The 24097-nt window shown below is 39.3% G+C and overlaps 1 protein-coding gene and 1 long non-coding RNA gene across 3 annotated transcripts in view; one reads left to right on the top strand and one right to left on the bottom strand.

Moving 5' to 3' along the window:
* LOC126916045 (uncharacterized) overlaps window positions 1-24097 on the top strand; it is a 57076-nt gene that overhangs the window by 14463 nt on the left and 18516 nt on the right. The gene's annotated exons all lie outside the window — the stretch shown is intronic.
* LOC126915993 (serine/threonine-protein kinase NLK) overlaps window positions 611-24097 on the bottom strand; it is a 218200-nt gene continuing 194713 nt past the window's right edge. The window contains exons 5-11 of one of the 2 annotated variants that reach the window (XR_007710392.1): window positions 21883-21968; window positions 21516-21725; window positions 20878-21066; window positions 17543-17744; window positions 13855-13948; window positions 12127-12378; window positions 611-5763 (exon numbers count right to left, since the gene is read on the bottom strand). Coding sequence is in view for 1 of the 2 variants with exons in the window: in XM_050721322.1 (XP_050577279.1) it covers window positions 5709-5763; window positions 13855-13948; window positions 17543-17744; window positions 20878-21066; window positions 21516-21725; window positions 21883-21968 (836 nt within the window). In the remaining variant the exon portion in view is untranslated. The remainder of the gene's footprint in view (window positions 5764-12126; window positions 12379-13854; window positions 13949-17542; window positions 17745-20877; window positions 21067-21515; window positions 21726-21882; window positions 21969-24097) is intronic. The other variant, XM_050721322.1, reaches the window with a different exon arrangement.

Raw genomic sequence — 24097 nt, forward strand, 5'->3', positions numbered from 1 at the left:
CCATGGTTTGTCGAAGGAAAGAACGGTGCGGGTGTAAAACCTGTGAAAGAGACGTGTTCCAACCGACAGTGCTAGAGACAGAGAACTGAAAATAAAAAATAGAAAGAGGCAGAGAAAAATGAAAAAGGTTGGAAAGGAAGGAAACTAGGTAAAAAGAAAAAAAGAATAATGACGTGCCAAATCGGAGACAAGAGACCCACCGTTTTGCAGTCGTCTTTTTTACTAGTTTTTCTTTCTTTTTTTAATCCGTAGCAACTTTATTGTTTGGTGCATCACGTGCCAGCCACTTTCCATAACGAAGGCATATTTGCTAGTGTGAAGTATACGTGGATTTTTTCTTTCTTGTCGCTTAATTGTCTAATATCATCATTATCTAATAACGTAGGTATTTTACGACTTATGAATTATCACCTAGCCTCACCTAGTTATCATTCATTTATGTTCCGTCGTTCTCATTGCGATCGAGAACCAACAAAACATGCCATCCCATTAATTTTCCAAAAAATGTTTGTTTCTGTTACATGCGTGTACGTGTATTTGTGTGTGTGTGTACTATATACTTGTATGTGTGTGTAATAACGCGAAGAGAGTAATGTATCTCTATGTATCGTTCTTTGTTTTTTTTTTCTTTTTATTCTTCTCTCTTCAATGTGTTTTCAAATTTCCCTCCTTCTTTAATTATCATTTTTCTTCTTTTCTTTTTCGTTTGTTTGCTACTTCGTTTTTTTTTTTTTGTCGCCTGCTTTCTTTATCTCGAAGTGTATATCGTTAAATGCCCAACTGACCAGCTACAGTGAGCTACGTATTTACAAATCTTGTTTAAGTAATCGTCTATGTATTATCTGTAAATTTTTTTCTCATTTAATAGGAAACATTAAATTTCACGCGCTCACACTCGCTCCATTCCCTTTCATTCCCTCGGGTACACGCGCGCACACACTCAAACGTACACTCAAACTTTCCCTTCGTTTCTTTCTCCGCTATCTTCTCACACTCCTTTCATCCCCACGCTTCCTCTTGTAATTAATCAAATTGCAAATCGGACCGTTGCGAAACTTGGACGGAACCACGGTGTTCCTCTTTCACCACTTATCGCTTAGAAAGGGTCCTGGATAAATCCCTACCCTTTCTTCACTCACTTCTTTCCTTTCTTTCGTTTCTTTTTTCTTTTATCCTAACCAATCGCTTGAAAGCGTTCTCGCACTTTCCATCGGCGAGAACGAGCGTTCCACGAGACTGACGAGTAAAATTCGCGGAAGTCAAGCCTAGAGTTTTTCGCGAATTGTTCAAAAGGCTGTTAAAAGATAAAAGAGCATCGGGTCCAGACGTAAAAGTCCGCGATAAAATAAGGTGAACCTTTTTTACATTGGCACGCATTAAACAATAATAGTTAAAGAGCTCTCTGGAATAGGAGTCTATGGATTTATGACAAATATGTTTCACGTTTGACAAATATCGAGTATATTTCTTAGGCTACAGATTGAATCGTTATGAGATTTTTTTAAATTCTTCCTTGTAAATATGAAAATAAGAAAGTGGCTAACATTGAGAGACTAAAATTTCTAATACAATTTATCCAACTCATCGTTTCGTTTTATGAGTCCTTTTTCCAGAAGTCACTTTAATTGTGCTACGAAAGTGGAAAGTTAGATTTATAATCGTTGAATAATTAAAATATCAGTCTCGAGGAAATCTCGTCTTTTGCACCCCAAGATTTCTTCAATTACAATCGATCGGTAACACTAGTATGCTTTTCCAATCAAACAATTTAAAATACAATATTTCGTTTCTAAAGGGAAAGGATTCTAAATGTATTTGTGAATTTATTTATTCAGTAACCTTCTGTTCTCTTTTCATTTTCTAATTTTAGATACACAACGTTTTTTCCATATCTTATTCGGAAAGCAATTTCCACACCATTGTAGCAGAATACAAAGAATAAGAATGAAAGAAAAGATCTAAGAGGAACATTACTGTCCGTCCAAATATTCGTGATACGTGGGATTTGTTTAAATTTCCACTGTTTCTAATTAAGGCGACATCGTTTCGCTGCGTGTAATCGTTTCACAGTTGAACAACAAAGAGGCGACTTTTCACGTTTCATAAACTCATCATCTTACGTAGCTACTGCATGTAGCTATTGTTGCTTGTCTGCGATTAGACACGACGAAAATTTCGCATTCCGCGGGCCACGTTTGCTGGTCTCTGATTGAGGTGATTTAGTTTATGAACTAGTAATATATATGTACATGGTGAACGCGATGACGTATTTACATATGACGAGAAGAAGCGCTTCAGCTAGCCGAAACGATCAGACCGGTATTATTTAAATTCTACAAAACCAGAAAACTTCCACGAAGAAAGGATACAAGATCGTAACATTTTCAATATCGTCTCCGAACATTTAGTACATGCCTGGGCAAATCGCGATCGCGCGTTTAAACATTAACTTCATTATATATTTAATAGACTATGTTCGCTTTTATTTCCTGTACATCTATTGTTTGCAGAGAGTAAATGGTTTCGATTTGAATATTTTTTCCCTTGCAAAACCTCGATTAAACGTACACACTTCTATTGCTCCGAATCGTAAAAATCGACGGTCTTGATCGATCGTTCGAAAAGAAATGCATGTCTTTTTTTCGTGTCTCGGAAGAAGCAGCTGTTTCTCGTTCTCGTTAAAATTCTCTCCCTAAAACCGAGCGATTCCTTCTCTATATTAACTCCCTTTTCGCCAAGGGTTACTTAAACGATAATCGTTACGTGTTTTTTTGTATTTATTCGTGATCACGCGAATAAATGGTTTTATAGTAGAAATTAGTTGAGTCTGCGTAAAAAAGAGAACACATGCGTTGCTTTCTCGTCTTTGTCGCCCATAATAATAAAAAACGAGCTTCCAATTATTTTTTCTTTCTGCTACTAACGTTAAATCGCTACCTAAAAATCCTTACGGTAATTCTCGTGAAAATCTACTGGCTACCTAAGTTTCCTTAAAGTAAAATCACACTCAGAACGTAATTATGTGTACCGCGCGCTCGTCCGGCCTCAGAGTGCGTTCGAATTCATGGTATAATGGTAATTGTTAACTACTAATGGTATTACAAACACTTTCGACGTGATCTGAACTACGATTACTTTGTCCTGGCCAAGACGTAAAACTTTCTTGTTAGGACAATTACAATAATCGATCGTAACACGTGAACAACGTGTTTATACGTAAGAAGAACGAAACTAAGTAATTCAAACGCAATCAGATTCGGAAAGTAGAACGAACATTCTAATTCTACACTCCGGAGGCCGTAAGCGACCATTCGCGTCTAAAAAGAATGAAAAAACCAAAGCGAGATCTCGCACGGAAGCGCTCTAACATAAAGTTCGTGGTAAATTAAACTAGAACGTCTATTTATCTATACATCAAAGACGACTCTCTGGACAACGTCGAACAAATCCTTCATCTTCGATTCTTTTTAGGGATCGCTTCTTCCATTCAAACGCTGTGTTCTTCGCTCCTTGAGCTCTCCTTCAGTTCACGAATACCGTCGTGATCGCCACTATTCGTCGGCAGTGCATTTATTTATTGGAATAAAATCGCGTGCGATCCACCACACGCGAATACAGCGTCGTATCTTCTAGAAATGCACGCGATTCCCAATTAACTTCGGAACAAGGTGGCTTCTCTAATTACCAGAGAGGGGCGACGTCGTCCCATTTTTACAAACAACGATCTAACTATAGTAGAATATCTCTTAATGGAGAACGACGCCGTGAAACGATGAGAACCGTTCGAATTCTCATTTAAAAAACCTATCTTTCACTTTGATAGAGATCACCACGGATCAAAGAATCTCTGCTGTTCGTAACTCGCTAAATAAACTAAATGTTCGCAGCGACTGATACGGAAGCTAGAGCCCAGCTTTTGCGTGTCCACTGCACTTCAGCAAACGGAAGTTCGCTCTTCACCGCGAATATCTCGGCCAACAGATGTTGTATCTTCTTAAAAGAGTCTTCGGCCGTTTGCAGATCAGCGCGAGGATCTAATTCTAGATCGTAGTCCATGGACGCGATCGTTGCATCGATCGAACATCAGGATTCATCGAGATCATCGAATACAATACTCGTAGATCGTCGTTCTCTTCGTTATCCATAGCTTTCTTCCCTTTATTCGAGCATGTCAAATCGTCGATGTCCTTAAATTATATGGTTCTCAAACTATAACGAACGATTTATATTAGAGTTCTTGAAACATTCCGCCCAAATAAAGGACTCCTAGCGTAACAGAGAACTATGTCTACTTCTTTGAAACTTCGAATGATTTCTCTACGATCCAATTCCAATTTTGTTCAAGACACATCCCATTTGGAGTTAAGATTTGCACCGCAATGCGTCATGCAAAGCTTTGAAAATCCTGACTCTGTCCATGATTCGCGACTCTGCTTCCTCCGTCTTCGCCTTACATGCAGCTTCTCGCTCGAGTTCTCCTTTCTTCGACGAAGTGGCTCGGTCGTGTGTGCGCTATCTCAAAAGGACACGCTAATTACAAACGTTTACGAACCGATTTTAATGCATCCTAGGGTGGCGCTGAGCGTTTCGTTGAAAAATTCAGGAACGAAAGGGGCCATCGATCGATCCTATGGATCATGTTTCATCCTTTTGCTAACACGGTTCTCCTCATCCACAATTTCGCTTCAGCAGGTACAAGGTAAACTGGAGTACTCGCGAAGTACTCTGAAACGCTTCTTTTCGCTTCTCAAATTTACCGATGGAGAGACCGTGTAAAATATATATATATATATGTATATATATTTTACATACATATATATATATTTATATATATATATATTTTACATGCATACATTTATATATATATATGTATATATATGTATATGTACATATATATATATATAAATATATATTTACACATTACACATGATTATTCATGGAATAATTAGTCGAACACGTTCGACGAAGGAGCAATCGATCCTGGTCACCTTTCTCCCGTGTTGATCGATCGTTGGAAACGCGCCACAGCGGCCGTGTTTTACATGTGTACATGTACATTAATGATAGAAGCGTGTAAAATCTAAAAAGAAAAGAAAATAAAAGAAGACTGGCCCGTCTTTTCGACCCTCCCTTACAAACTACGTAACGTCCTCCTTTTCTTTTATCCTTTTCTTCTCTAGTTGATCAAACTGCAATCCCTCGAAACTGATTCACCTTCTTCTTTTCTCTTCTTCTTCCTCTTCTTCTTCTTCTGTGTATCAATCCTTTGACTGTGCTCTTCGTATCGTGCGCCTTTGTATTTCGGTACATTTTTTTCTTCCTAGGCTCCCTCTCGTATGTATACAGCGGTATGTATAATATATATTTATAGATATCTATATACATACACGTGTCTATGTATATACATATCAGCTAGTCGAAAATTGAGGCTTCAGCGCTCGGCAGTCTATTGTCTCTCTTGGCTCTTCTTCTTCTTCTCCTTTCTTCCCATCTTCTTTCTCCGAATTCGCTTTTCTCTCTTTTCTTCGCCCTTTTCCCAGCCTGTTTCCTCTTCTTCGTTCCATCCTTGTCTCACTTTGTCCATCTCTTTCCCTCGTCCTTTCTCACTCTTCTTCTTCAGGCTGTCGAAAATTCTTCAACATCTGTCTTCCAGCGAAGCGAATACTCGGCCGCGCGTTCGTCATCAGCTTTCGCGATTTCGGAGATTTTTATTCCCACTGATGAGGAGAGGGTGGCAATTCCGAGGGATGAGCCACCGTGGAGCTGCAAGTCGTACGAACAGATCATTAGTGCTTGCCATTTTAAAGAAAACAAGTCTTTTTTTATGTGTTTTTTTTTTTTTTTGTTCGTTCGTTTTATCTTTTTTATTTCGTACTTTTTCTTTTTATCGTTCATGTGCTTTTTTCGATCGTTACTCGGGGGTGTGTATATTCTCTCAAGTGAGACTTGCGGGAGAAACAGGGGTGTGTAGCTACTTTTTCAAATCTCCGGCTATCTGTGCCGTGTTTCGAACGAAACACGCCGGATTAGGGACTTGGTAAAATGAGGAAAAAACAGCATTTTCTTTCTAAACATCGTTATAAACATCTTCTTGGTCCTCTTCGTGCATTTTAGAGCAGCTTTACTAAGCCCCACAGTCGAGGGTATCTTCGAGCCAAGATCAACGAGTCGTGTCCACGAATTCTTTTTATCTTCTGCAACTTTGACAACACAGCACTAATTATAACATACAGTTTCACATCTTCAGATCGATCCCATTTCCTGCGATTCATCTACGCGGTTGATAATATAAAACCGATTAAGTGTATCGATGGCTCGACGATACCCTCGCGCGCAGAGATTTGAACACTAAGATCGGTACACGACGAAAGTGCAAAGTGCTTCTCGCTATTAGAAAGGATTTTTCTTTTTACGTGGACAATCGTCGAAAGCATTCGTTCAAACGGCACTTCGAGTTTCGTCGGCTAAACAATCGGATAAAGGGATGACATATGGTGGTAAAAAGGGATGGGGGCAGCATATCGTCAACGAGTGGCAGCAGTGCGTCTCGAAAGTGTCGAAATACAATCGGTGAGAGGATGTAACAACGTAAAAACTCAACTAGAGTTACGGTAGATCGTATAGTGGTGTGATGAAAAAAAAAAAAAAGAAATGATACAAAATAAAAGTAGAAAAATGAAAAGAACAAAAAAAAAAAAAAAAAGAGAAAACGGATATGGCAAACTAAAATACATTCCGCAACGATTGGCCCGAAGAAAGGGATTTTTATGAAAACAAAAGAATCGACTCACCAAATCTTTGAGAATTCGTGGTTCTTCTAGAAAATGAATTAACTACAGGATTCATAGACTATATTTTCATTTTTCTACCGTGTGCCTCAAGCGTGTATCATACTGCTTTACTTCTACGAATTACGTATGTGTTAATTAATGTCGTTTTTATGTACTGTATTACTCGACGAATGAACGGAACAAGTGCGGACACGGTCGAATAAATTCGCTATGGCAGCTATGGCTCCAAAACTACCAACGGACCGCATCGTTCATCGACTTCTCGATACTCTCGACCGAGGAAACGCTCTGCGTTCTCGTGACGATCGATTCGAAGAGTCGCGTGGACATTTCGTATCGGATAAATCGTTCTTTGTCACGCTCTTTTCTCATCTTCCGTCATTGAAACTGTATCGTAACGCGCGAGCGGCGTTTGAATTTGTCACTGTGTAAACTTTGATTGTTACTTTCGGAAGCGTTTCAGTCCGTGAACAAGATATCCAAATAGCTCGCGAGACTCGACTCTTCAAATTTTACGTTGCCGGGAAGACAACGGATAAAAGGGAGATGCAACCGACAGGTCTGGAGTTGAACAACAGAATAAAAACGCTTCATCTGATTTCCATGCAGCTGTCAGCATGTGTGACAGCCGGCCGTTAATCATGATTCTATATCGTTATTCTTTTTCTTCTTCGATACTTCACACGAGACTCTCACAAGCCAAATTAATCAACTTTGCTGTTTGTAAATCTGTTTGTATTTCGTTACAACAGATACTCGATTAATACTTAATTCTTGAAAGTCAATACTCACTTCTATAAGTTCATTTATCAAGAAGAACGTTTAACCGTAGAATTACACGCATTTATGAAATATTTTAATACACAGGAATATACAGAGTGTACGCAATATACAAAACCATATAATATTTTTAAAGTCACTGTACTTCTAGGTATAACATTTAGACGGTGAAAACCAAATTTCATAGTAGCATGAATTTACGTAAAGATCCAGAATCTGAAGATACTGTAAATAATATAAAATTAAAAGAGAAAAGAGGTAACAAAGATTTTGCAACGCCGTTTTACCTTTCTCTGTTTTTCAATGTATGCAGTTGATCAATGTGGCTTTTAAATGGCACATACATTCTCACTAAGATTCTCGAAGATATCTCTTTTCTTTTCTATTATTTCGACGTCTCTCTTTTTAGCTCTCTTTACCCATTTGTCTCGTCCGTTCCTTGCAACGTCTCCCCTTCACGTAGTCGCCGTTTTTTTAGCCACCCTTTAAGCCCGCTTGCAACTTTCTCGCCCGGTTCCTCCCTCTCGATACGCGCGTCTCCAATTTCTGTCTCTGTCACCGGCCTTTCGCTTTGCTTTGCCAAGCTCGCGGGAAAAGTCAGTCGTGAAAATAGCACGGAAACAAAAGCGGTCAAAAAGGGAATAAGCTACTATTTTTTCTTTTTTTTTTTTTTTTTCGTTTCTTTGTTTCTCGAATTCACCCCCGGCCACAACTTTCTCGTCTCGTCTCGAAATCGGTGGATCTTCGACCTCCACTGCGTCGGAATTTATTTCTAGGCTTTGAAAAAATGATCCCGTCGCTTTCTCCGCGGCCGACAGGATAAAAGCGACGCCGCGCGTGTCAGGCTGCAGCTCGTTTGCATGCGAACGTTTTTCGCGTTATTCCGCTCGCCCCCCCAGCCTCGAATTTCGTGGAAAACGTGGCTCCCATTAATTTTCAAGTATACACGCGATGAAAGAAGGAAATGCTGAGGAACTTCGCTGTTTTTTTTTGTTTGTAGTATTTTATTTTATTTATTATCATTGTTTTTAATAATACTATAATATTCTCGGATCTGTTTTCTTCCATACAAATTTTCGTAATGTTGCGAATTTTAAAAAAATTTCGTAATAAATCCAAGATTCATTATTAGACTGCGACTATTAGATATTTCAATATTTCACATACTTTTGTATATCACGTATATCGTATTTTAGGTATTTCTGCAGCTTCAAGTTTCCCATAAATGTAAAAACCCGCAGTCTACTAGTTACCGACATCTCTCCTCTTCGCTATCCAATATTTAGTTGGCCCAATTGTTAAAACTATTAAAAGCTGGCGAATTGAAATTTTGCTTGCAGCTTAAATATTTCGAAAATTATTACGAAGGATTAAGATTATAATAATGGGACGTGATAAAATTGAAACGACGAATTTGCACGAAAAGTAAATTATCAACAGAGGACGCTTAGAGATTGGTCGAGCAAACTTTCGAAAAAATGGATGATTTAGCAAAGTTCCCTTGGTTAACTGGAACCGCGGTACACGTAGCTCTCTTGACAAAGCAAATCCGAGGGTCGACAAAATTTCCGCCGAAACCCATGTCGCGTCCCGGACTTGGCGAAATGACAGTAATGGCTTCGCGGGTCTCCTGCTTCTTAGTTTAGTATCACGTGCACGCGTACAGTTTGCGCGGCCTCCGCGATACACAAAAATTTTGTTTTTCAACCTCGCAACATTTCTACCATTGTACCGCACAATCTACGCAAAATAGAATGGAGATCAAGACAAAAAAAAAAGAATCATACACACAACGTACAAAAAACAAAAACGATGAACAAAATCAGTGTAAAAAAAATGTCTGCATCGTGGGTAACGCTACGGAGAGAGTTTGATCGAAATGAAAAAGCCACGGAAGATATTGATATTTTAAAAAATCATTTTTCTTCCCCTTTTTTCAGTACCCGAATGTTTTCCAAAAAAAAAAAAAGGAAAAAACACGTAGTTTTGTTGAAAAATATTCAAATCGACTCGAAGATTACGGTCATTGTGCCAACAGCCAGATCACGCCAGGACTTCCAGTCGAAAATCGGTAATTTGAAAGAATTATGGATTTCATGGATATCAACGAGGATCATTCTTCGATGAATCAGGAAAATTTGTCTACTCTCCTACTATTTCGATACTATCGAGCAATGTATTGAAGTATTCTCAGGGAAAATGTTAGGCTATTTTGTGGAATTACTTTTCTAGGATAAAATTGATATTCAGGAAGTTGATTTAGAGGAGAGGATGATGGCAGATGATCTCGATCTACCCAGGTGCATCACGAAAGAGAGTTTCGTTTCCCGTGTCGTTTCTCTTCGTCCCGTTCATCCGATTCTCGATGAATCGCGACACGATCCGTTCAATCGCTTTATTTATTTATTTTCCGAATTCTTTTCTCTCCTCGGGCCCGTTTCTTTCAACTGAAGGCTGCATGGTTGATCAGGCCTTTTTACACTCCTCGTGTCCAACAAAGCGCTCTTTTCAGCCGTTCTCTCTCAGCGTTATTTACAAGTACCACTTTCACAGCGACTCACGATCAAAAACGTAAAAACGCACCAGCGACCAGCCACTTAAATATAATTAAATATAAACATGGATTTGCGACACGTTCCTCCACGATCGATGGACATTTTAAACAATTACGTGCTTACATAGTTTCTCGATTATTCATATTGTATATGATAATAACATAATGTAAATATAATATTATTATAGAATTACATAGGACAATTGTCATAATGAGTCGTTAACATACATTCGTTCTTTTTTTATTTATCTTATTAATTTTATATTATAATATATAATGTAATACAACGTAATAATATTAAAGTACGTGTTCCTCGAAGATCGTCGAGCTAAGTTCAGAAGCAAAACGTTTAATCTTATCTGTTAATATCTGAACGATTACATGGAAGGAAATACGATCGTTGGAGATTTTCTACGCGTATCGTTTCGACCCGATTTAAAGCTTTCGCTCGTTAATTGCTCGTACGCCAAACTGTCGTTAATTAGCAGAGCTCGTCGCGTTCCTACGACGGAACGTCGACGAAAGGCGGTTGAATTCCTCCTCGGGGAGGCATCCGCGCCTCTTTATCTTTATCGCGGTATTTAGAAGTGGAGGCGTCGAGTGTCGCCCTGCTATGTATAACTGGTTACTCTAAGAGGCCATTTAAACGTCTGAAAAAAAACGTTGTACGCACGCACCAGGGAACGTGAAGAATTCCCTCTCGAAGAAAGGAGAAGACATCGCTTTTTGCAATTCGTTTCCTATTACTTTCCTCGAATTTCTTAATAAGCAATTTCGTGCTGTCGATCCTTTCACAAATATAATTTAACGCTAGAGTCGTTGAAAGATGAAAGGTATTTGGATAACAGATTTATTCATACGCTTTGCTAAAAATTCATATCGAAGATTGCGAAAAATTTGCGAAGATTAACAATTTGTTAATTCGTCGATTTATATTAACTTTCTGAACTTTGGGTACTAACGTTCGATCTCTGAGCCTCGGCCATTGATCTTAAATTTCCGCGAAAAGGTAAATTTCGATAGAAAACTTATTAAATAGACCATTATTATATTTTACTAAAATCAATTTATTTCTTTCCTACAGCATCGCTTTCAAGTAGCATGCAAATGTTCCCACCGTTCATATCGGCAATATTTTATTAAATTAATGTTCAATAAAGGCTGCACTCTCTATAAACGTGAATATATTTTCACATTACTCACACGCGTGACTCTAATTACAGGGAAAAATAATTTCCACCGCCTATGAAAAGGTTAATTCCATTTCTTTGAAAGTAAACGTTAACGTGGTTTAAACGCGTTGGACATTGGGAGCGAGTCGATCGATCGATCGACCGATCGATAAAATTAGCAAATCTTCGAGGAACGGGCCAATGGGGAAGAGAGCAAACTGAATTATAGGAGATTTACGATTCCAAGTAGCCAACGAAGGCTTCTTGAATCGTGTCAGGCGCGGATCGGAAGTCGGTCGAGCGGAGCTGGTCGCTGGCGTGCATCCGGCAACGTGTGTCTCACGAGGATCCACCATACATATATATATATATACATATACTATATATATATACATATACATAATACACCTACGTATTAACCTGCTATTCGACTACATTCCTTAAACTCACTTCATCAACATATATATATGTATATATACATATATATATATTTGCATATTTTTATATACACAGTATCAATCATACAAAAGTCTCTATGTAATTAAAAGAAGAAAGAAAAGAGAAAAGAAAGTATACGTAAGAAGCAAGGCGAGAGTTAAACAGTACGACGAATATAATATTATACTATATAACGATACCTTGATCAAGGAGGATGGAACGAAAAACTGACGAAGAAAAACGAGTAAGAAGAAATATACAATAGAAGAAACAAGAAAAAGGAGGGCGAAATGGTCGTAATTGGGAAAAAAAGACGAATAGATATATGATAATAAGTAAGAAACAGAAAATGCAAAAAAGATATGCTTGGTAAAATGGTTTGTTCAAGTACCTCAGCGAGCGAGGTCACGCCGCCTAGAGCTGACTCTCTGTTCGTTCGGTTCGTTCAGGAGGAGACGTAACACGATTGGTAGTAGTAGTGGTAGTAGTAGTGGTAGTAGCGGTAGTAGTAGTAGTGGTAGACGATAGCGGTAGTAGTCGATAGTAGCTGACAGTGGTAGATAGCTGATTCGGTACTGGTAGTGGTAGTAACGTGTACGTATACGCGGCGTAGGGCGCTGGGTCGGCGATCGGCTTGCTCTAACTTGACGGCAGTAAGCAACACGAGAAATAATGTTACACACTTCAAGATCACATATGAAAAGAAAGAATGAATTTTTTTTCTAACTTTTTTTTCTTTTTTTTTTTTTTTTTATTCGTTCATTTTTACTTTCTTAAGGGACTAGGGTATTAATTGCATCTATCGTAACTTCTAAGCACGTTACAAGTCTTTCTTTTCGACCCTCTTTTACATTTGACTTTGACGACCCTTTTCTTTCTCATGGTACCCTCTTTTATCTTAAAATTTCGTTCTTACTTTCTATTTCTCTGTGTCTTTTGTAGAATTGCGACGAGAGCAGGGGTGGGTTTAACTCCTTTTTTTCGAATTTTCTTCTTGCGCTCGATATTTCTTTCTTTCGCTGCGTATCGGGACAGATGGCGACGATAATGTGTTCGATCGTTTTACTGATACTTTCACGGTATAGAACGTATACATGGCTACATCTGCGTATATATATATACACATACATATGTACATATATGTGTGTATACATATATACACAGCAAAAAGAAAAAATTACGACAGAAAGACAACGCGACAAAACGCGGGGGTTAATTTCTTAATCGTTTCCCAGTACTAACGAAAACAGTGGAAGAACCGGCCGGAGTTTTTGGTTGGTTTCCGAGGGTCAAAACGGCAAAAGGACGTCGACGAGGAAGGGTCGTCGAGGGACAAAAGATCGTTCTCTCCTGGCTCGTTTCGATCGTTTCGCCTCGACCCTCTCTCTCTCTCCACCCCTTTACCATCCCTTTACCACCCCATCAGCTCTCTTTTTCCGCTCTTTCTTCTCTCTTTCTCATTCTTCACGGTTTTTAATTTCCGTCTACGATACGCCCTTGTGCCCGCTCCGCTGCCTTTTTTCTCTTCTTCTTTCATTCTTTCCCTCTTTCTCTTTTGTCCTCTTTTCCTTTCCACTTTCTTTTTTTTTTTGCCTTTTATTTTAATCCGGCTTGTTCTTACCGCATCGACTTCGACAGGTGGGGCAGGGGAGGCAACACACAGTGTATATACGGGTGTGTGCCCCTCTGCGAACCCTTTCTCTCCTTTTTTCCACGCGCACACGCCTCTCCCCCTGCCCGCCCACCCACCCAAACTCCCTCGATCCTCTGCGTTCACTTGTTTATTCATTTATTTTCTTTGTTTCCTTTCTAACCTTGCGCGAAATTCGAATTGGTCTTGGCTTTTTAATATAATTGGTCGTTCAAAGGAGAAAGGATTCGGTGGACACTGGTGATATCGAGGGTAGGGAAAAATTCGGTGAAAGGAGGCTCTTCGATTCTCGAGGACCCGGTCTCCTCGTTCTTATCTTAAATCTTTCCCTATTAACCAAGCCGAAACTCGGTATTCCTTTTCTCCTATATGCTAACCAACATAGAGTCATAGCCTGCTTTTCTTTATATTTTATTTTGTTATAATCGATCGTTTTATAATCTGGACGATTCGCCACCTACGGCTTACCTTGCGAAGCTCTTGAACGCCGCGGACTGCGGATTTATGCAGAGCGGCACGCGCGACGTGTTCAGCTGTTCCGCTATAAATTTGTGCATTTCCTCTGAAACAGACAACGTCGGATCGTCGAATGAATTCTGGGTTCTGTGTCTCGACAGTCCTGGAAATTAGGAAGGCGAATACGAAGGTGGATCGAAGCGGTCTAGGTTCTTGTTTCGCTCAAGGGACCACGCCGTTCCTCGCGAACCTTTCAGGGTGTACAATCGATGGGGACGTCGATCGAACATTTTACGCTTTATTGCGCGTTGTCACGCGCACAGTTTACTCGTGCTGCGACACGTGCCTGGAAATATCTCGTTGGCGAATGATGATATCGATGAATCGAGCAGTCGAAATTGCGAACGATGTATGCACGTGAAGAAGAGATAGAAGCTTCATTTAGTTCTTCAACTCCTCGATTCGATGGAAGAAGAGGCAGAATTTAATGGACACGCTTTTATAGCTTTCTTAGTTACTTTTCTTTCCGTATTCGTGGTCCTATAGAAGTTTATGGAAGTTCTTTCCCAGTTCTACATCAACTTACAATTGGAATTTTCCTGAAACGATTCGATTTAGCGAAAATTTGTTCTTACATTTGTGTTTCTGTAGAACATATCCGACCTTCTTTGCAATTACAAAATATCCTTCGCAATAGAATTCCCTCCAGTCTCCGATATGTTTCTAAATGTTCTATACATGGACGATTACAATTAGGATAATACGACGAACATAAATAATGTTCGATGTTAAATGTAACAAAAATACTTAAATATCCTCTGTAATAGCGATAAACCGCGGAACCAGCTTTTCGTGTGTGGACGATAATAAAAAATAAAATACAAAATTACAAACTTTCCAGAGAGCGTTCTGGCATCCAACCATCGAGAACTTCTTTGTTCGTAGCTATACGATTCGCGCGTTTCGTCTTACGACACCTTTCTTGGACACGTGCAGCCGTCCGCGACTGTTCCAGTCGGGACAACTCGACAAACGCGATTACTCGTTACGAGCATCGCATGCCTGTCGTATGACAAACTCGAATGCGAAATCAAACGCGTTAGACGCCGTCTATGATAATTGTACGAGTTTATTATGTGGTGCGAGCTCAATAGGCGTAATTTAATGCGAATTCGTGCCTCTGTTGGCGTTTATAGATCGAACAAAGGCGCTATATTTTAAAAAATGCACCGTAGCATATATCCAAGCGGGAATTTTTTATAGGACCATATAAATTTAATATACAATTGTACGTTTTATTTTACGCGTGTATTACAGAGATCAAATTTATCAAAATGCAAGATTACGGAAAATCTAGTAGATTTTTAAACGAGGCAAAGAGGAGACCCCTTTTTCATGGATTTAAAATTCGATGGAATGTGAAAATTGCTCGTAAAGTTACAGAACAATTTAGAGATTAAAAACATTTGAAAATTCACAAAAGAAATTTGATCTTGTGTATTGTATATCTATCTAAACGCGACAAAGATGAGGCATATTTCTAACAAACTTAAAAACAAAAGAGGTTTTATAGAACAGCCGAGTATAAAGTCTACGTAGGATATTTTTCATCGATGCAAGTACGATAAAGATAAACACGTATACCTCTAACCAATTTGAACGTCAATTCCGAGTTTAATTTCATATTACAAGCTTGCTAGAAGATTTCTGAATACAAATTACTCGTACTATATCATTTTCCATCCGACAGCATGTTAAAACGATAAATGCAAATGGCAACACGTAGAATAATAGAAAGACTCATAAAGTAAGAGATTAAGGAGAAATTTAAATATTAAATATCTTTGAATATCAGAGTCTTAAGTACCCTAAGACATCTGGAAAATAAGTTTCTCGAAGGGGATATACAATTCACGCCGAAGCAGCCCCTTCAGTCAGCCTAACGAACGAATGGCGTGCAATTTTTAACCGCGATATTAGACCCAGTTTCTCCGACGATTACTTTGGAAGAAAGTCGGCTGCGATAACTAGTCGGACCCCCACTGATAAACGATGATTTATCGCGGTCGTATTCGCGAACGCACGCAACAGTCTATCGCATCGTTGTTCCGCGTACGGTTCCAGCCACGTGTCCAAGACGTTTACTATTAATAATCCAGCGTGAGTCACACCGATGCATTTTTCTCTTGAGCTGAAAACCCGCGATTAATACGGTGTCGTGTCGCGCGAGCTGCTCGGAAAATCCACCCTTTCGATAATAATTCTTCGCTCGTTTCCGCGCTTTATTAGCAATCGTTAAGAGTACCTCGTTATCGGACCACGAATACGGTTATCAGTTATACGAGTCACTATAGCGCGAAATTAAATCGATATCGTCGATAAAATACTACACTCGCGTAACTATTGGTACTAATACAAGTTACTAGTATTCATAAATTCGGCGATCATATAATACGTAGAAAGGAGTTGCAATTACTTTTTCTTATTTATTATCTAATTTAAACGTGACGCGTGAATCCGATGTGAAAACTGAATCTGACACTAAAAACTACAACCCTAAAAATGAGCGTACGAGAGCGTCGAGTAATTTGGAACGTTGGTTCGATGGGCGGATGCAACTGTCTGGAAATCGTGGAATTCTATGCTGTGGAAAATTCACGAGCTTCGTGGGTTACGGTACGGTTTATTAGCGCCCTTCGAGAAATCGATTCGCGTTATTGAATCTCTGTTACCCTGCGGCGCAAAGTTTCTTCGCTCGATATTGGTCCGAAGTTGCTGAACGCTGGGAAAATAAATTTGTTTTTCTGTTTTACTTGGACCAGGAGCTTGGTATCGAGAGTTTTAGGTGGCCATTCGTTCCGATTTTCTAGTTTACTTCGATGGCGATAGGGAGCGTCTTAAATAGTTGGCGAAAGATCTCTATAAAATCATCGTCGAGCGAAGAAACAGACCTCAGAGCTGGCAGAATAGGACACATTCTTTTCTAGAAAATATCAAAATAGCGACTATGAAAATCTACTTTCAGCGATATTTTCCGCCAAAATCGGACAATTTCTTGTCTACCAATTGTTCCTGGCGTGGCAGCTTTTCAACTACATCCCTCAGATATTCTGTCTCGTGAATCCGATATAATCTAGGTCGCTCTTCTTATGTTCGATCATGTTCTGATTTTCGTGTTCCACCGAACTACGATATTTCATCTGTTATCATAGAAAATCATCATTCGCCAATCGACATATTCCCAGTAAAAAGCTTCATGTATCGTGTTCAACGACAAAATCAGCATGAAAAGAAAATTATATTCGTTAGAATCATTAGGTTGGTGTATATGAAATTTTCTTTTCCATTTTCAAATTTTAATCGTACGTAGTCTCTATAAAATATCATACATAGTTAATGAAATAATAATCGATAAAGAAATATCAGACATTTAATAAAAATACGCTTCGATTTCTATCATAAAGCTCCTTAACACACCGAATAAACATAATCCATATCAAACGTCCTCTCTGATTCCATATCTTAATACGAAAATTTAACGCTATCAATCTGTCAAATTCGAACTTGTAAGAAACAAAACTTCGTACACGCCAACCTAATAAACTCCGACTTAAGCTTAACGTAAAATCCGTGTAAAAATCATTCGATATCAAAGTATCGTTTTTTAAAATACACGTTCTTCGATCTGTACGATGCTTACCTTTCACCTGCTGCACGGTGGTGAGCTTCCGTTCCCAGAGATCGTCGAACGGATGAGACGTGGCCGGCTCGAAGTCCCCCGTGTACTGTCTCAAGCCTCCGCTGGTCGTGTAACAGCACGTGCACATGCACGAATGATATCTCAGTCTCCCCTCGTCCAGATAAGGATGCGCCAGTGCATCCACCACGGTGATCCTCTTGTCCTGCGAGAAGTTCGTGAACGGGGTCAACGAACGATCGATACACGACGCGAAGCCCGCCTCTCGAAAACGATCGATCTCGGCCGACTCCGGCTATTTACGGGGACAGTTAACCGTGTTAATCTCCCAAGAGGTAGGAAAAATCCGAGTTCCAACACGGTTAGGGACAAAAACGAATTTACAGCCACTGTTCGAACGGATTGCTCGACTGAGATCGCTAACTAATTACCGGTTAATCGTTAATAAGTTTGTACGTCATCGTTATTTCCAGATTAGGACACGTAGATTGGCTTTAGATTAGAAAAATGGGAATAATAGATTTTAGAAAAGAAAGGAGAGATTTTTCTTCCTTAACACTAGAACTACCACACCAGTCAAATTGACCGGTTTTACAATTTTATTTTAAAATTCCTACTTCGTCTTATATTCTTTCCCGCAATGATGTAATAACTTTCGCAACGATAACTAAAAGAATAATGTAGTGAATTTTATTTTGGTTTTTATGCATTCAAACTGAAAATAATTTTGTATCAAGGCTACTTATACCAATACCAGTCAAAATGACTGGTACTTGTCAAAGTGTAAAAGGATTCTGCAATCTATTTATCGAACCCCAATTAACCAGTTTCCTCGTTTTGTACAACTTCCCACACGTTTTTAAAATGTTTACTGCCTATCATTCAATATGATGATACCAGTTATCAGGAAAATTCCGGATCGATCACTATATCGTTAGATGTTAACATTAGAAATACTATAGCCGTCAATATGACTGGCTCTACAATTTTATAAATATATCAACCCTCGTTTAGGGATGATGGTACCAGATGGATTAATAATACCAAAAATGTACTATATAACATGGAATTCCTTCTCTAAGAAATTAATAAATCAATAAATATAAAAATATTCCATTATTACGTATTTTTTAAAGCCCAGTCATTTTGACTGCTTTTGGTAGAAATAGCTTCGCGTTAATTATCGGTAGTTCTAGTGTTAAAGAAAGGCAGAATCTCTTCATTGATTTGAAAAATATCTACAAAATGGAAATTCTTCGTCTGTTACTGGCAACTTATTCGTTGTCGGATTACGGATCTTTATTTGCGAATTTACCGTTATGGACTCGACCAAAGAAATAGAATAATTCCTGCGCGAAAGCAAAATCTTACGTTAGGAAATCTCTTGTCCTTAGTTCCAGTTCTTTTGTTAATTCACCCTTCTCACTTTGAAACACACTCTACATAACAAAGTCCTTCGCGAATCCAAACTAAGAACCTCAGAGTTAACATATTTCTTCTGCCGCCTTCAACTTTCATCTTTATCCTCCTTCGTTTCTTTCCATTCGAGAAACTTCAGATTCTAATGAAGCCTCGACGAAACCAAGCTTCCCTGTTGTTTCTTAAACAACGACGATCTAAAATTACGGAAAAGTATCGGAGCAACGCAATAGGAAGAACGAAAATCCACGAAAAGTTTCGCAAATGGTAATAGCCCCGCAGTTTTAGTTTTACGAACGATGAATCAACGGTTTCACGAGAGGAACTGTTTTAACGCCTTCCGAAAGCTACGTTGGAACTTCATCTCGATTATTCATGCCGCCATTTTATTCTCTGTTTGTTACTGAAAATGGCCACTCGAGTGGCCATTATTCAATCCGTTTAGAGCGCTCGATGTCTTAACATTAACCGCGTTAAAACGATCGTATGGTTTTACAGAAGTTAAGGCGCGTCGTACGAACGATCGAAACGTAAACGAGAGTTCGAGGACGAGATTCAGGAAAGTAGGCTGCGTTGGCGTATTCCCGTGCTTTAATAACTACTCGACAACCTACAAAGACGGCTCCGATCTCTTTCGAACGAAGCCAATAACTGCCGAGAATCTGGCGTGTTGGTTTTACCGAAATCCTGACGAATGTGGCGGCTGCCCGTTGTAAAAGCTACGTGTCTCGACCTACACTCTCGTTCACAAGTATTTTTAATATTCTACATCGCTCGAAATTGACAATGTTTTCGCACCCCCCTAAAGAGAACGAGATAAAGTTGAAAACGATCGGCAATTTTTATCTCGTTCAACAATTATACAATACACGTTTTTAGAGTGTTTGAGAACATCGAGTATCGTAAAACGCTTATGAACCGGAGTGTACACGATTTCTTCTGACTTTTTCGTTTCTTCTCTTTTCGCGTCTCTCCTCCTTTTTAAGCTGGACAGCCGACAGTAAAGATTTTATCTCGACTTTCGTATTATACAAACACGATGTCCGCGAGAATTTTACTATGTCGCGGTCGTCGCTCGAAATATTTTTTATGAACTGCCACGCGAAACTTTCCACGGTCTTTTATTCTCCCACATTTTTCCGTTTCTTATTTAATTGAAAAGGTTGGTTGTAACTCGTTCCATGTACAGTCCCGTGAACCGTTGGAAGTTTCTCGAATGGAACGATGACGGAGTTCGATGACTTATCGCGTCGCCACGGATGTTGATAAGGGCACATCCTCGCTCGCAACTTGCACGTCTCTCTTGGTAAACATAACTACGAGTTTCAGAGTCGATCTATCATGCAGCATGGTAGTAGCTAGAATAGTTGTTGCAAAGAAGTTGACCAACTTTCGCAGTTCCTCGCCCAAGTTTCTTCGCAACCGGTATATCGATTATCATTTTTAACGACAGATTCATTCGTTTGAAGAAAGTGTGGCGACACTCAACAGCAAATACCACCACTCGACACTGACTAGTGTCGGACGACGGCAGCGCAGTGGTTAGCGCCTTAGGTTATAAATGTTCGAAACCCGGGTTCAAATTCCGGCGACCGGAGTTCGATTTTTCTTCTGCGCATCAAAAATGGAAGAAAAACAGCAGTATCCTATCAGCGACATCTACAGCCAGCGCTACAATTTCCACGGACAACACACTTACACCTCAAAAGTCTGTCGTATTCATCGAGTACAAGTGTTAGCAAAATGTACATGCAACTTTCAGTCGTGTTTAGTGCTGTTTCCTTATAAAGTTGTGTACATCTATACGAGCAAGCTTTATACTCGATATATTCTATACTCGAAATTTCAATCATATAAATTGCAATCCTATAAAGTCGGCACATTATATCGTAACGATAGCTGAGTGTAATGAAACTTACGGGATCGAAGACTAGCATCTGGCAGAGCAAATGGACAGCCTCGTGCGTCGCCTGGCTGCTAAGGGTGTAGAGAGCCGTCAACGAGGGTGGCTTTGGTGCGCGCCTCAGCATGTGAGATCTCGCACCCTCGCACGCGAACCTCATGTCCTCGAGGGTCGGCGTGCCCAGCAATTCTGTGATCAGTTCCAGCTGCAAAGCGAATGAAAATGTTCTCGATTTTAGAACCTGGTCCTCTCCTTCCTTCGTCACTTTCCGAAATTTTGCACGTATCGAAAGGAAATAAATCGTTATACTCGGAGAAGAGGCAAGATTCTCCCGCCATTTGTCGTCGTGGAACTTTGTCGATGATGGTTGTTGGTGGATGGACATACTTTTACCTGACAGGTGACTCCATTTTCGTAGAGTTTCGTCGCAAAGTACAATAGTAAAGGATCGAGGAAATTGCAATTATTGCTTGCGTTATGAAATTAACTTATTCGCATAGAATTACTAGAGAAATTAATGATTCACGAGCGAATTTAAAACGTACACTTGCGACACGGATATTTGCGTGTATTTGCATGAGAAATGCGTTCAATTTTCAAATGAAACATCATCGAAGGAAGCGAAATTCGCTAATTGATGGTTAAAGGACTAACCTGTTGCACAGGACTCTGTGCCTGAAAAAGTATCCGCCGACGAAGAAGCTCGCCAAAAATGCAACCGACACTCCAAACGTCCACGGCTGCGGTATAGTGTCGCGCTCCCATCAGGATTTCCGGTGCACGATAATACTGCGTCACCACTTCCTGCGTCATGTGTTTGTTCTGATCGGGTTCTTCCACTCGGGCCAATCCGAAATCGCAGATCTGCTCGCGAATAAAATTTATAATTTTGTCGTTATTAATTCCGTAGAAAGATCGATGGTTTCCCTTATTTTCTCGTTTATTATTTTTTTACGTAGATAGCGAAGAAGTTTGGAAGATTTAGCCAGCTTAATCACTTTGCTTCGGTTAGTTTACTTACCTTTAGTACGCAATTGCTGTTCACGAGTAAGTTCCCTGGTTTTATGTCCCTGTGCAGGATTCTGGCTGAATGAAGGTATTTGAGGCCTGAAACAAAAACAGATTATACTTAGTACGAGAATTCGACGATTCTTAAGTTCGCGAGTTTTTAAGTTCGCAGGTTGTCAAATCTTAAACTTTCTACGCTCGTGGATTTGAAAATTCAGACATCCTGTAAACTTCCAGATCGTTAAATCGTGAAACTTTTGGACTTCTACTTCTGAATTATAAGTCCAGAAAAAATTGTTCAATTCTCGGATCCACGAGTTTTGAAATCGCCGCATTCTTAGATTCCTACACTTTCTAAATCTCTAAACTGTCAGATCTCAAATTTTGAATTTTCTAACTTTCTGAATTTCCAGTCACTCGGAAGTTCTAGGATGCCTAAACGGAGAAGTAAAAAAATCCATAAATCTCTAGATTCACAGATCTTAAAGTTACGACGTTTCTATGGTTCTTAATTCTCAAACTTGTAACTGTCAACATGCCAAATTCCCAACTTGCCAAACAACAAACCGATATTTCAAAATGTCGTATTTCGCAACTTTTCAAATTAAATTTCCAATTTCCTAAATTCTCGAACCCCTAAAGTCTAAAATAGGAACCGCCTCTGTCTATATATTTCGAATCCTGTACCGAATTCCTCGCAGCGCGGTAACCAAGCCACGTTCCAAGACAATCAAACTTTCCGACGAGCCATTATCGTTCTAAAACCTGAAAAGACACGGATGTTTCTCATCGAGGAGGCGAAACGCGCGACCTCGATTTTCACAAAATTCCTGCGCCAGGTCGTTAGAGCCTCTTCACTCGACTCGACAAATGCGCATACATTCACCGCAGATTATCCACCGAACATATCCTCGTGACATACCAATCCGTAAAATTAAACTATTTCCTACTTTCATGGCAAACGTCGTATTTCTTACGTCTGGTTATTATCGGTGTATAATATAAGACAAAACAATTATTATAATAATATCGAGGATCTGTCCCCTTTTCGCATAAAATTTCGAGTAAGAGATATGCGCGGGTCTAAAATTTCAAAGTTTCTCTATTCCAGCTGGCCAATTTTCCAACGTAGTAGGTTGTCCGAAAAGTTTCTTTCGTTTCATAAGCTGATAATAGACGAATAATAATAGATAAATGATCAAACTAAATAAAACGTCTACGATATCGACCATGCCCAAGTTTACACCAAGAACGTGTCTATTACAGGTTTAATCAAATTACGATTTCTGTTTTATATTATTTTACTGAATTAGGTATGATCCATTTCGTTCTATTTCTATCGTTACGTTCGTGCATAATTCAATAAACTAATATAGAACAAAAAACATTCTATTATTTCCTTATAAAACGAAAGAAACTTTCCGGACAACCCAATATGAATTACTTTAAGAGATGCTACGAGCGAAGAGTGTACGGCAATTCCATTTTAGGAATTTGTATTTATAAATTCTAGAAACGCGATCCCGATAATTTTCATAAATGTGCAATTTTGTATTCTGCATCGAGTTTGAAAATTTTAGTTGGTAAAGGAAACGGCATATCGTACGTAGCAATTTAACAATTAGCGATGTGAATGCTGTAATGAATGAAATGATATGGAAATGTTTTTTGTAGCCACGGTACTTTTAAATTTACCGGATAAACGATAGCGATATGAGTACAGAGTCGCGCTGATGGTTCATGGAAACAGGATTATTAACATTTTATTGAACGGAACAAGTGGGACGGTGGGTCGCGTCCCCTAAGTGCTCGTCATCGACGACAAATTGCATCGAATCGCGAAACGTCCTTCGTCGATGGTAATTTCGCACGGTGCGCGCGCCGAAAACCTGTTTTAAATTGAAATCCGGATCGAACAAGAAACCTGTCCTTATTATCAACGAGAAAAAGGAGAAATGAAAAAGGATCTTGCGAGGATTCTTCTTCCGACATTTTTATATTCCAGTTCGCTCCGTCTTCTTCTTTCTACCTTAATTTAATCGACTTTGAAAATTAACCCGTTAACGTATAAGTTATTCTTCGGTTTGTTAGTATAAAATAATTCAATCTTCCTCGTAATCGCAAAAAAGGCGCAATTAGGTACAAAAATAGATATGAAGATGCTCTTATAACGCAACACAAAAAAATCACATTGGACACTCTGTTTATTTCCTGCAAACGCGATTTCT

This window comes from Bombus affinis, chromosome 5, assembly GCF_024516045.1.
Source record: "Bombus affinis isolate iyBomAffi1 chromosome 5, iyBomAffi1.2, whole genome shotgun sequence".
Classification (NCBI taxonomy): Eukaryota; Metazoa; Arthropoda; class Insecta; order Hymenoptera; family Apidae; genus Bombus; species Bombus affinis.